Source organism: Cygnus atratus, chromosome 21, assembly GCF_013377495.2.
Source record: "Cygnus atratus isolate AKBS03 ecotype Queensland, Australia chromosome 21, CAtr_DNAZoo_HiC_assembly, whole genome shotgun sequence".
NCBI classification, from domain to species: domain Eukaryota; kingdom Metazoa; phylum Chordata; class Aves; order Anseriformes; family Anatidae; genus Cygnus; species Cygnus atratus.
Window position 1 is genome coordinate 4,628,265 of NC_066382.1, and position 13,066 is coordinate 4,641,330.

General features: G+C 38.5%; 1 protein-coding gene across 3 annotated transcripts in view; it reads left to right on the plus strand.

Annotated features, from left to right (window-relative positions):
* The window catches only part of UBE4B (ubiquitination factor E4B), a 40,087-nt gene that overhangs the window by 560 nt on the left and 26,461 nt on the right, over positions 1-13,066 (plus strand). The window contains exons 2-6 of one of the 3 annotated variants that reach the window (XM_035557649.2): positions 5,497-5,683; positions 6,792-6,902; positions 9,662-9,797; positions 10,356-10,443; positions 12,121-12,265. In XM_035557649.2, coding sequence (XP_035413542.1) covers positions 5,497-5,683; positions 6,792-6,902; positions 9,662-9,797; positions 10,356-10,443; positions 12,121-12,265 — 667 coding nt within the window. Of the gene's footprint in view, positions 1-5,496; positions 5,684-6,791; positions 6,903-7,212; positions 7,250-9,661; positions 9,798-10,355; positions 10,444-12,120; positions 12,266-13,066 lie in introns of those variants that run through there. The other 2 variants (XM_035557650.1, XM_035557651.2) reach the window with 2 other exon arrangements.

Below are 13,066 nucleotides of genomic sequence, written 5' to 3' on the forward strand. Positions count from 1 at the left end.
TTTCTCGGGGTCTTTGCTGAAAAGCAAGGTGTGTGTGGGGGTCTTATATTGAATACAGTTTCGCCTTGAAACAGGCTTGCCAATCTTCTGAGGCTTCCTTCTGATTTGCCCTTTTTCAATTTAACCTCTCATTCTTTCACTTCAAAGTCATGGGTGTTGTGATCAGCATCAGACATGAAACTATTTCCAGTTTCTTCCCTTAAAAGGGTGCCCCCACCCCCTTTTTTTTTAGTGTAGACTAAGATCTTATGCCTTGCTTATATGTTGATGGACTCTCAAATGAATTCTGCCATGGTGTTGATCAGGATGTAGGGAGTTTCCCCCTATGCGGCCCAATTCATGTGCATCTTCAACTCTTCTCTCACCTCCTTAAAATATGGGTTTACATCAAAGTGTGTTGTATGTAATGCATGGTTATCAGACCAGCTACAGCCTAGGCTTCTTGCTATACTTGTACTCCAGAGAAGATCAAAAGAAGTTATTTTTGTGCTGTACCATGTGTTATGGCTGGATTGTAGATCAAGGTGACCACTGCCATCACTCAGGTTTGTATTCCAACAAGTTGAGATGTTTTGATTATGTTGTGCCTCATGATTTAGCAATCCTGCTACGTTGCAGCAGGAACTGGGAGGAAATGCTTCATGCTGTTTATTTGATGAGGTCCTTATATGCTAGGGAAGCACTGAGAAAAGGAGTCCAGTTCCGATGGTGGGGAGAGTGGGGTAGGATGCTAGTGTTGTCATTTCTGCCGTCAAAAGGGATCTCTCATTTTATAGCTGTATTTTATGAGTACTTTGTTTACCTGTGATCCTTCTGATCATTCCTATAAACTGCATCTTGATTATGAGGTGTTTTATGGTTTCGGACTTGTTTAATCTGTGTAAGCTTGTTTGTGTCACTGCTTCTGCAAGTCTCTGACATCATTCAGAATGCTGCATTATGAACTGAGGTTGCAGAAAATGAGCTCTCTGGTAGGGAGTCATCCACCTATTCTGGCAAAATGTTTGTCCCAAGCGACTTGGAGTTTTCCCATGTCCTTCTAGTGCAATTCATCTAGGACCAGAACTGATTCATCTTTTAGGTGATGGCTTGAGACAAGCTTAATCTTGTAGCATTTTAAGAGAGTTGTGCTGTCGCTTTTTATTGTTAATGGGCCCCTCATTGAAAAGACAGAGTCACGACAATTTTAATACCACATCACCATTTACTGTTACTTGATGCAGTGGATCCTGCATCAGAGTTGAACTGCATAGAAAAAGCCTTCTAAAATAGAAATGTTTCTATCTTATATGCGACTTCTATCTAAAAAACTTCTTATCTGGCATTAGGTGAAGGGGAAAAAACACTTAAGTTGATTATATCCCTATATTGAAACATAATTAAGTGTAATGTTAACAGATTTTAACTTTAAAAGAGGAGAGATGAGATTCAATTGATTAATGGCTTTGGGATTATAGAATGTATTATAACTTCAAGCAGATACTTCCCACTGCTTTTTCTCTCACTGAAATTTTTTTTTGGTGTTTACTTTATTAAAGCAGTAAAGTTGTCTTTCACTGCAGACCATACTAAAATCTTTAGACAGGGAGAAAATTCCTTTTCTGTGTATGAAATTTAACATGAGTGATAAATAACGTAATGAGAATAGGGACTGCATAGAAAAAAGCTAAAGGAAACCAAGCATGGCATAAAGTGGGAAAGAATGATGTGAACTTAGCATCTTTTACTATCTACATATGATTTTTGAGTAGTTTAGCATTGTGCTTTCTGAGTGTAGACCATGACCAGCATCCCCAGAAAGGGAAGCATTCCTTAAACTCTTTTAACAGGCTGTAAAGGATGCAAGAAAATAAAGGTATCCATTCAAATTACCTCTTATTGTACAAATTTGGAACTCTTCTGTGCTTGTGGAAGGATAAAAATTCTCCTTAAAATCTCACTGAGCAGTTGCTACTGAAACAGTTGTTGACTCGGGAAATTTTATATAAACAGGGTACGTGAACCTGAGGGACCAGTCTTCTTGCTTGTGTCTTTACTGGTCTGCTGTGTAATTGAATTATTGGTTAACTGTCTTTAGCAGGGTACTATTTTAACATCTTTGTTGTAGTGTGCCCAGCTAAGAGTTGTTTATAAGTCCAGTAAGATCCAAAATGCATTTCTGAAAGATATTATCCTGAGACACAGTCCAGATGTGTCCAGCAACAACAGTACTAATTAAAAAAAACAATGTCCCATTTCCATTCAACCAATTAGATTTTTTCATTAACCCTTTAAAGCGTATATTATGGAGTTGTTCTCTGTAGGGAAGGTAGGCTATGGAACAAAGAATGCCCATGTAGTAATGGGTCCCAAGTAACTTGTCATTATTAGGTAACCTAACGACGTGTAACAGCCTGTCATAGGTCGCTATTGCAAGTAGTTATTGCTGAACTCAAGGGTTGGGTATTACCGAGGTACCCGAAATGTCCCTAACAAAATATTTAATATAAAAAAAAAACACGTGTTACTTCGTGGTGATGTGGATAGTCATGTAACCCGAAATGAAACCAGGTCACTGACTTTGAACCCGCAATTCTAGCGTATGGTCTTTCTGTTGTGAGGAGGCAGGAGGTCGGGGCCTCGCTTGGGCGTAGTACCGTACAAACACGCTACATCTTCCAAGTCCCCACGTTGTGCCCCGAGCAAAAATTCTCTCTTCCTTCCCCCATCTCGATGCTGCTCAGTCTTCAGGCCCAAGTGACTTAATTGGGTAGAAGGTGTGCACTGATTTTACGCTGTCTTCTCAGACCTCTTTTTCAGCCTGCGGATTTCCCGTTCGAGCATCATATCTTTGTTTCTCAGTGCCCTTTTTTTTCCTCTCTTACTGAAGTCTCTAATCTTCAAATCAAATTTCAGATTTCCTTGAAAATATTATGTAAACCTGGAGGAATATGGTAACTCTGGGTATCTAGGAACCGAATCTGTTTTTTTAACCATCGTTAGATGTAACCTCCTTCATGAAATCTGTCTCTTTCAGTGTAAAAATATTCAGAATGTATTTATATTTTTATGTTAATTTGTTCAGCAGTAGGAAGGGTAAGTATAGTTGGTCTGTCATCCTTAAACGGGTAGGGAAAATCTTGTATTGCTTTAATTGCAGTATCTTATCTAAAAGCATCTCAGTGTCTATGCAGGTTCCTCTGTTACCTCTGCCGTTTTTCAGAGTTTCTTCAGGGCAGTTTACAATCTGCAGTGTAGGTCCGTAAGGAAGATAGGTGCTTGCTTGGTGGACTCGGAGTGACAAACAAACAGCAAAAGGTCCGACTCAGTGTCCTGTTTCAAAAGCATTGATTGCAGCTGGTATTGACGTAACTTTGGTGTTGATCTACTCCAGCTCTGTAGATGAAGAAATGTTGAGTGGCACAAAGGACCTCAATTATTTACTTGAAGCTGGGAGATGATGAAGAGGATTTGTGCAAATTATACCTTGTGAGGGATATGAGCTTGTTTGAGTAATCAAGGTTTGACTGTATTTGAGAATAAATGATAAATAAGTTGATGAATATTAACATTTGAATATATTTGCCTGTTCCCCTTTCTCCTCCTACAGTTCTAATTCTGATGTTAGAAGGGAAATGGTTAGCAAGAAAGAATATCAACGCTTAAAAGAGTTTCACATCACATTTATATTTCTTGATCTCTGCATAATTACTCCATTTTTCTCCTTCAGCCACTTCTGCATATATGGGGGGGGGGGAGGGTTGTGTGCATATATAGGGGGCGTTTGTGCATCTTATTATTTTCCCCCCCTCTATTCCTGCTTGCTCTTCCTCTGTCTGAAAAACACTGTTATGGATTAGGTGAATGATGAAGAAACAGCTTTTAAAACTTTAATTCAGCCCCCTAATTAGATTTCAATTCAGGTTGTTTAACTTTTTATATTTTAGCACGGCTTTGTTAGCTAGGTACAACTCATTTGGACTCAGCAAGAGGGGAAAACAGGTATGGGGATGTGTGGCTGACATGTTCTCAGGTATGCCTCTGAGGAGTGAGAATTCTTTGGTGTTTTTTTCTTCCAGATAACAATTGTGGAGAGAAATTGAGATAACTTTTTACATTTGTTTTTGAGAGACACTAGTATGTATGGCTTCTACTTGTGGCAAAACTAAACTGTTTATGCAATAATAAGCTCTCCTGTTTTGCTCAACGAGGAGGAGGAGTTAAATAGAAAAACGCTATGATTAAAATGTATTAAGAGCAACAACAACAAAAAAGGATTTATTTTGTAGCTGCCCTCCATACTCATGTGGTGACAGCACTCATGGTAGAGATGTTGTTCCAGACACTGTTTTCCCACAGTTTTTGAAGTCTGATTTAATTTGATCTGTTCTTCTTCCTTTTGGGGTAGATTTCACAGACCATTAAATGACTACAGCGATGTGGCATAGACATTGACTTGACACAAATCTTTTGTTCACTCTTTCACTTGCTTGGCAGTTCTTTGGGATTATGAGCAGAGATGAAAACTGATATATTGCATTCAGTGCTCAGGCATCGTAACACAAATACGGAATAAAATGAATGGCTTAGTTTTGCAGGGTGTGGGCACCCTCAAATATGATGGTTTTATTTATCTCTAGCTGAAGCTTTTGTATTAGATCCTCTGAGGCAGCCTGTATAATTTTTTTTTCATTTATGCTTCAAGCTTCATGGTTGTAAGTTACAAGTTCTTTAAGTTGTTCTGTCCATTTGTATCTCATGCATCATATTAGTGCTATGCAGTCTCAGATTAATTTTAATAAATAGGTTCACAATAGTATACTGAAGTTAGATTTTTAATGCAGATGGTTCTACACCCTATTAGTAACATGCAAAAACTGATTTTTTTAATTCTGTTCTGTTCAGCCTCTCCAGATGATGAGAGGATGTTATTTACTGTCTTCATTTACTACTTGAGATGCTTCTGTCCAGCAGATGCCTTGTAGATTTTCAGCGTTGCAGATGTTTCACATGGTATTGGATAATGTTTTTTTAATAACATTCTGTTGGATCTTCTTAAGCAGAAGTTTTTATTAGTATTACGTGGTGTGAAATTAAGGCAAAGGTCATGTTCATATTATTCTTTTTATCAGATTAATGCCGTTTGTTTAATCAAATGCCAAAATAAAGCAGGAGGTGTGTTAGAGGTTTTGAAATAGCCGAATAGTAAATGTTAAACTTGTCTTACACAACTGTTTGAAGGACAAATTCTCAGTGCAGATGGTTTTCCAAGGCAGCAAATACATACGTTCAAAATAAACAGCAGAGGTACTTTAATATTGTCACACAGAGCAAAGAATGGCAATAAGACTCAGCTACAGGTGGTAGGTTATCAGGTAAAGCTGCCCTGTTTGCAGTGTTGCAGGAATAAATACCCGTATCATGTGGGAGGCGCAGAGGAGGAGATAGTGGGGTGTACGTGTGTATGCACGTGCAAATGAATTTGTGCATTTGTGTTGTTTGATTTCCTTTGTGCAGATCCGTCGAAGGCGCCTTGCTCGGTTGGCAGGCGGACCATCTTCCCAGCCGACTACACCCCTTACGTCACCGCAGAGAGAGACCCCGCCTGGACCACCTGCAGTAGCACCAGCCCCGGGGCCATCCCATAGTCTAGGCCTAAATGTCCATAGCATGACCCCAGCTACCTCTCCAATTGGTGCATCAGGTAGGTTGATGTCTGAGTGACAACAGTTATTATTACACGTGTGCTGAAGGTTGTTATGCGACTCCTTATGTTGAAAGCGTGAATGCTATTGTTGGTGTTCTTTCTGCTGTTACTAAAAATAATTTTCAGAAAGAAACATTCTAAAATAGTGACTGAAGGTACTTCGATTTTAATTTTCCAAAAAATAAATGGTTAGATACAATTCTTTTCCAGGTATCAGTAAACTAACGAAGGTATTTAAAATCTTACTGAAGATTGCTGAAGTTTGTAATACAGTTTTAAGCTGAGGAATATTACAGAAAGAATGCCCGTCTACCAACAAGAAATGAAAAAAGCTTTCCAGTCTTGCAACACAGTTTTTAATGTTTGGCTCCTACATACGTTTTAACAATGAGTCCCAAGTTCATTTCTGATCTTTAATTACTAGTGTTTGGCATAATAAAATGTAGTAGGCTGTAACTTTGCATTATCAACGTAAGAATTAATTATTTACTTTCTCGTTTGTGTTACTTTTCAATGTTTTTGAAAAACTAAAGGTTCTGACAGTTCCAGTTTTTACTGCAGTGGGTACAAGTAGCATATTTATGAATGGCTATTAGAACATATGAATAGTTCTTGATCTATTAAAGTCAGACAATGTAGAAAGCATGGAAAGTTGGGAGAGTCTCTGTAGAGAGGTCAATACTCTGTTCTCATATATAATGCCACTTTTGACCTAACATATTTGGATTTACAATTGTGTATCTTGGAAATCAAAACAAATTGGCATGTTTCTGCAATAAGGTGTTCTCATCTGCAAACTTGTTTGGTGTGTTTTGTGTTAAGAGGGTCACAAAATCAATCTCACAAGAAATATGTCAAGATTGTTTTAAGCAGGTTTTCAATATGGATTCTAATAATTTGATAGAAATAATTTTCTGATGATCCTTGGTAAGCATGCAGAAATCCTAATATATTTGCTTTCTGAAATGTTATGTTTTTTGCTTTGGCAAGAACAATAAATTGAGATGTCTAGTCTTCTGGTAGCTTGTAAATGAATTATTTACAGTGCTGCTCTGAGATATCTGGAAGGCACTGCTTTCTGCTTATTTTGTTGTCTTTTATCCAGGGCAGGCCAGAGAAAAGCTACCGAAAGCATTTCCTGAGCAAAGCTCATTGCAGTTGGAATTTAACACTGCATATTGTCCTCATGATTATACACAGCAACCCAGAAGCAAAGGTGTCTTTTATTTCACTTATTTATTTTACGAATAGTGCAGAGTTCACTTGCTGCGTTCACTCAGCCTGTGGTTACATGACTATTTTAATCCCTCTTAGGTCTGGCCCTTGGTGAAAGGAGCGTTTCTCTCTGCCTCTCCCTCTGCTGTCAGTAGCAACTCTGTGGTGAGGTGGATTGTGGACTTAAACCAGGTGGAAACTAACCCACAAAAAAAATAATGGCTAGTTTTTGAACAGATGAAGTCCTGATCCATCTGACTGCACAACTGTATGAACACGAATGCCAACAGAACAGGACATGTGGAAACACTTACCTGAGGGTAGAAATGTTCGTACGTTGGCAGACAGGTTTGTTGTGGTTTAAAGTGGTCTTATGGTTAAGACCTTAGAGACTTTTGTTTAACGAGTTCATCCATCTGCACTGGACAGTTGCTAAATACACAGACTAGACTGTTTGATCACCAGCAACAGAAGGTATCTAGTCAGTCTAGTGTTTGCTTCCTAGAGTTCCAGTCATAGCGGCAATTTAATAAGGCGTAATTTTTTTCATCAGGAAAAGGGATATGGTTAAATTGGGGAATAAATCACGAAAAAGTCTTGACAACGGATTATCTGCTGTATTTGTTTAGCATAAACGAGGACTCGGCTAATGCTGTGTGGTTTGCAGGAGTTCCTTTGCAGCAGTAGACTGAAATGACTGCAGAGGATTTAAATTGATTTGGATGTACAGAAAGCAGCCCAGTCAGAATAATGTCCTTGTAAGCATCTGTTTGTGTAAGGAGTAGCATGTCAGGATGAGATCAGACTCATACATCGGTTTCATGGAAAGTGTGATCGTTTATTTTGTGTGCACTTCAAAAATATTTTGGAGAGCCTAAAAATAGTGTATCATGGACAGTCACGCATACTGGGTGTGTGGTCTTCATAACTTTTACAAGTCCCTGCATGCTGTTGTGCTTAAAGAGGCCGGTTAATGACCGCTGCAGTACAGCAGCTAAAGTACATTTACCTGGCAGAAGGAGGGTGGGAGAAAGACCCCAAGAGAACGTAGGACAGTGTGCTCTTCGCCACGATAAGCCATGTTTGCTCTAGTCCCCTTATCCACCGAGTTGGGAAGAAGGAGGAGGTGGAAGGATTGTGCCTTGGCGTGACTCAAGCAAGACTGCGTCTTTATAACTGATGTACTGAAAGAGAACCAGGCTGTCACTGGGATATCTTAAATCAGAGATGTGCTGGAATACCCTCCTGAAGCCAGCCTTCCCCTGCCATGGATAGTGTTTCTGCTAGGTGCTACCTGTGGGGAAACTGCATCATTGAAGTTCTGCTTTTGAAAGTTGCCTTTATATAGATTTAACCTGACTGACCTGAGCAACTTAGTTCAGAGGCTGCGCTGGGTGTTTCTGTATCCTTGGATTTGGGGCAGAGACTGTGCTGGGGTTTGGGTCTGAGCCTCCTGTAAGGACTAGCAGTGTCAGAGCTGTAATAGCCATCCCTGCAATCCCGGGGCTGGAGGAAATAGAAACACCGGTTCTAAATGGACAGCTTTCCTTGACATTTTCCTGCTTCCTGGGTGAAATCTTTTGTAGACATTTAACATGGGTAAATAGGTGCTTAAGCAAAATGTAACTTTCTTGAAGGATCTTCTCCTTTCATAGGGGAAAAACAAAAGTAGTCCAGAATGTTGTTTGTGAATGAGTGATAATACCCAGTTAGAGCCTGAAAGATACTAAGCAAAACATAGAAGCTTTGGACAAAATGGAGTAAAATTGTAAGTCAGAGTATTTTGTGGTGGGCACAAGTTACTTATGCATTCTAGCAAGGTGATCTTAGGTGTCTTCAGCTACAGAAGGTGGCTGTTTGGATAATCTGCTGGTTCAATTATTTTCTGAATACCAGTGCAAATTAATTTGACCTCATGCTTTTTTCCACTTTTTATATGAAGATCTCTGTGTTTTCTGGATACTGACTAATTTCCAACTTAAATAAGGAGGAGTTAAATATAAACTGTTTTTATGCACAGGGAAGTGGAACAGGAGTTTCAGAGTAGTACAATGAAGAAACTTTTCCTACTTCCAGTGCTGAATACCCAGTTGTTCTTCAGCAAACTGTTTCAATGATGTTCTTTTAAACTAGCTGGATTTTTTTTAACTTCATTTTTAACATCTGCATGGATTTTTTTTAAATTAACCCCTGTTTCAAAATCGCACTAAAAGCAGACTTGCTCTTCAGTGGCCACCTTTATGTGTCCCATGTATGTTGTGTTTTAGTATATGGATTTGATGTTCACTTCTCACCTGATGAGACTGGAAAAAGAAGGATGCACATGAGTGAAAGGTTATTGTTTTTTTTAACATTGTTATAAGTCCATGCTAATTCATTAACTGTGATGGAGTCAAATTTAAGTATTTCTCAAGCCTGACATCATTCACTTAGCTAGACCATATCAGATTTTAAGTCCAGACAGTTTGCCAGTACTTTTTGTTATGGGAGTGAGTCTCTGAGCACTCATGGATGCAAATTTAATTCTGTTCTGTGTTATAATGCAGGTAAGCATTACTATATTGCTGCTGCAAAGGGAGGTAGAAAATGTCATTATCTTTAGTCAAATGTGATTATTATTAATGTTTATTTCCTAATACATTACTAAGAATGCTTAACAGTTGTACTGAAGAACAGTATTTCCTCTCCCTTTCCATCCAAGTAATTGTGTAGTGCCTTCTCATCTCCGTAGTAGTAATCTTGGTGGTGCCTTTTCTTTAGGAGTAGCCCACCGAAGCCAGAGCAGCGAAGGAGTGAGTTCACTCAGCAGTTCTCCATCTAACAGCCTTGAAACACAATCTCAATCTCTCTCTCGGTCTCAGAGCATGGATATTGATAGTGTCTCCTGTGAGAAAAGGTAAAAATAATAATAAAGAAAGCAGTTTGTGTAAGTCAGAAAACGTCGCACTGTGCTAATCATCAAAACTACTTACACAGGAAAATATTCTGCTGTTTCTCACTTTCAGCCATGTTAATACAATAGGTTTAAATGCTTAAACATGACACACTGTTTAGACCATCGTAATGCTTTTTCTAGTCTCTTTGATGGTAATTCCTTACCTAAAATGATAAAAGACAAAGCATCATCTCAGATATTAAATGATGAGCATGTCTGTTGGGGATGATTCAATTATTCTATTTAAAAAAGAAAAGATTATGGAATGTGATAGCAATGTGGTTTGTATTGCCTGCTGAAGAAATTTAACATTGTGTTTCTTGAATTCAAAATAAATGTAACATGAGAAGCATTCATCAACTAGTGCCTTTTAGTTGCTGTTCGTGCACGTGTCCACTGCTGTTGCATTGGTTCTTTCTTGGCTGCTTACGGTGATGTTCCTTTGGTCAGCGTCATACAGAGGGCTGTCTGCAGCTTTCTGCAAGTTAATGGACTTTTTCCTCTTATTTCCACTTACAGCATGTCCCAGGTAGATGTGGATTCAGGAATTGAAAACATGGAGGTTGATGAGAATGATCGCAGAGAGAAGAGGAGTCTGACAGATAAGGTTAGCCCATTATGTTGGCTGTTCTCTTCCATACTACATATGTAGGTTATTGCAACATCAAGCTTCAGGATTTCATGGCATACCTGTTCAAATCATGCAATTTGCAGTTAGCAGTGTTGGTTTTTCATTTTTTTCAATGTAGCATATGCTTCTCTTATGTAAAACTTTGTTTATTTTATGAAGACTTCACCTCAGACTTGATAAATCCTGCCTTTTTTTCTACTGCTAAGTTTTCTCTTACTGGCATAACCTTACATGGCTACAGCTTTGCCATCTGTAATATTCCTGATGTTTGCCAGGTGTTTTCTTCTTTCTCAAAATGGACAACATTGTTTTTTGGAGAAACTTTCCTACTAGAACTGTGTGCAGGTAAGTGTCCCAAATAGTGGAATTGAAACAGGAGCAAGGGGTTTAGGATGGAGGACTGATGCAGAACATTAGCTTGCAGAGAGTTCAGCTATCTCCCTGTTTTGAACACTTTCTTTTGAGCGGATGGAACTAGCTTTCAGATGTCACCTGTGGAAAAACTTCTTCACTGTTCCTCATTGAAATTTGCCTGAAGAAAAAAAGAAACAACCTCCAAATCTCTAAGCTGTGTTTGGATTTTCTCAGAAATAGGATTATGAATGATTTCTGAAAACTCTGAAGAAAAATACTTCGTTATGTATCCTGCAACAGTGACCTATTATTGTCCACATCTATTTTTTTTAATATGCAATATTAAGAAGAAACACTTTTTAAGATACTTTTGAAGAATATGTTGCAGATTATTTGTGTAGCTTTTAGAAGTCGACAAAGTGCCGCTTCAAATGTTATGTAAGCTGAAATAATGCTATGTAATAAGATTTTGTTCTTAATGATATTATATGAAAGTAAATAAGAATAGTTAGCTATCAAGGATTACACAGGAGGTAAAACCATTTAAAATAGAAAAAGGAAGAAAGCATGTACAAAGCTTTAATTCACTTTTGAGATAGTCCTCTTTGTCATTGGGTTTTAAGGCCTTTGTGAAATAAAACCAAAGAAATGGGACATCAGCGTGGTGGAGAGAATTTTCTACAATTCTTGCAGCGCTCATTAGATGCCTTTGTTTATTCCTGCACTGTCAGTAATAAGCTCAGTTGGTAAAAGCCTGGCTAAAAGCCATCTAGCAATAACCCTGCTGCAGAATCCTTTCCAGTCAATTCCTAGCTGCAAACAGGGCAGCTGGACAGCTTGCATTGTGCTACTGTGAAATAAATAGCTTGGAATCAAGGACAGTCTTGAAAGGGGGGGGCTCAGCGGAGAGTCAAGTGAAGCTTTGCACACTTGGCTCAATTCCTCTTAACTTTTTGGTGTCTCCAAATGAGTAAGTGAATAGGCAGTGTGGTCCTCACTTATGAGCAAAATGTTTTCTTGTCTGATTATCAGCATTCTTATTATACCATTTTTTAACGTGCTTGGGAAATTTGCTTCCTGCTGGTTTAGTGTATTTCTGCTACATCTGTTCTGCTTCATCTTTCCTTTTTTCTCTAAACTGACAGATATCTGCATTCCTTCATAAATATGCCAAATCTTCCATTGAGAGTTAGTCTGAAGCTATTTAAAGAAGACTTACATCTGATAAAATTGTGACTTGACCAGTACGGTTGTAATTAATGTAAATAAGTTAACTTCTTTTCTCCCCCTCTAACCAAGGAACCTCTGTCTGGGTCTGAAGTATCTGAGGAGCAAGCTTTACAGCTGGTCTGTAAGATCTTCAGAGTCTCTTGGAAGGACCGAGACAGAGATGTTATATTCCTGAATTCCCTCTCTGCCCAGTTTAAGCAGAACCCAAAAGAAGGTAGGAATCCAAGCTGTTGTTATTGTTAGAGGTGGTTTCAGTTGAGTGGCATATTTCCTCCCCTTATCTTTAGCTTTTTGTATTTTTGCTGTGAGCCACCTACTTGCAGTCTTTGTTTGATTTCAAGGGTAGGAGGAAAGTGCATCTGCAGTCAGCAGTCGTACCAGGAAATGGAATTCCCAAGAAGAAACATGGGACAGCTTGGTCATAGTTCTTGTAGTCAATTGCTATGATCTTGCTAGTTATTTCCTCTGTTGAGAGACTACTATGCTGATACTGTCATGCTGTTGAATTTTTTTCAGAAAACTTTTACTGACTTAATAGGTTATCTTGAATCATAACTGACATTTATAGAAATTTAACAGTTCATTTGATAAGCTAACAATTTCTGATTATTTTATATAATTCATATTTTGTCAGCTGTAAGATATGGCCAGAATGAAACTTGTTTTCATATGTAGGCATGTGTAGATTGTGTTGTTTTGTGTTGTTTTTCTTTGTTCTATGACATACCTTTGCCCATGCAGCGTCAGGGTGGGAGTATGTGAGAGGGACGGACAAGGCAACTGTATTAATGAGTAGTAACAGCATTAGGTCATGTATGATCTTCGGTACTTCCTATGACAGTCGTATTCTTGTGTAGTTGTAATTTCAGAAGCTAGTTAATATAGACCGAACCGTAGTTAGCATATTTATAAATGTAAATTTCATTAGTTGCTTTTGCCAAGAGCAGCTCTGTTTTCACACATGTAAGTTACTGTCCTTTTTAGTTGAAATCTCTGAATAATGTGTAGTTGAAGA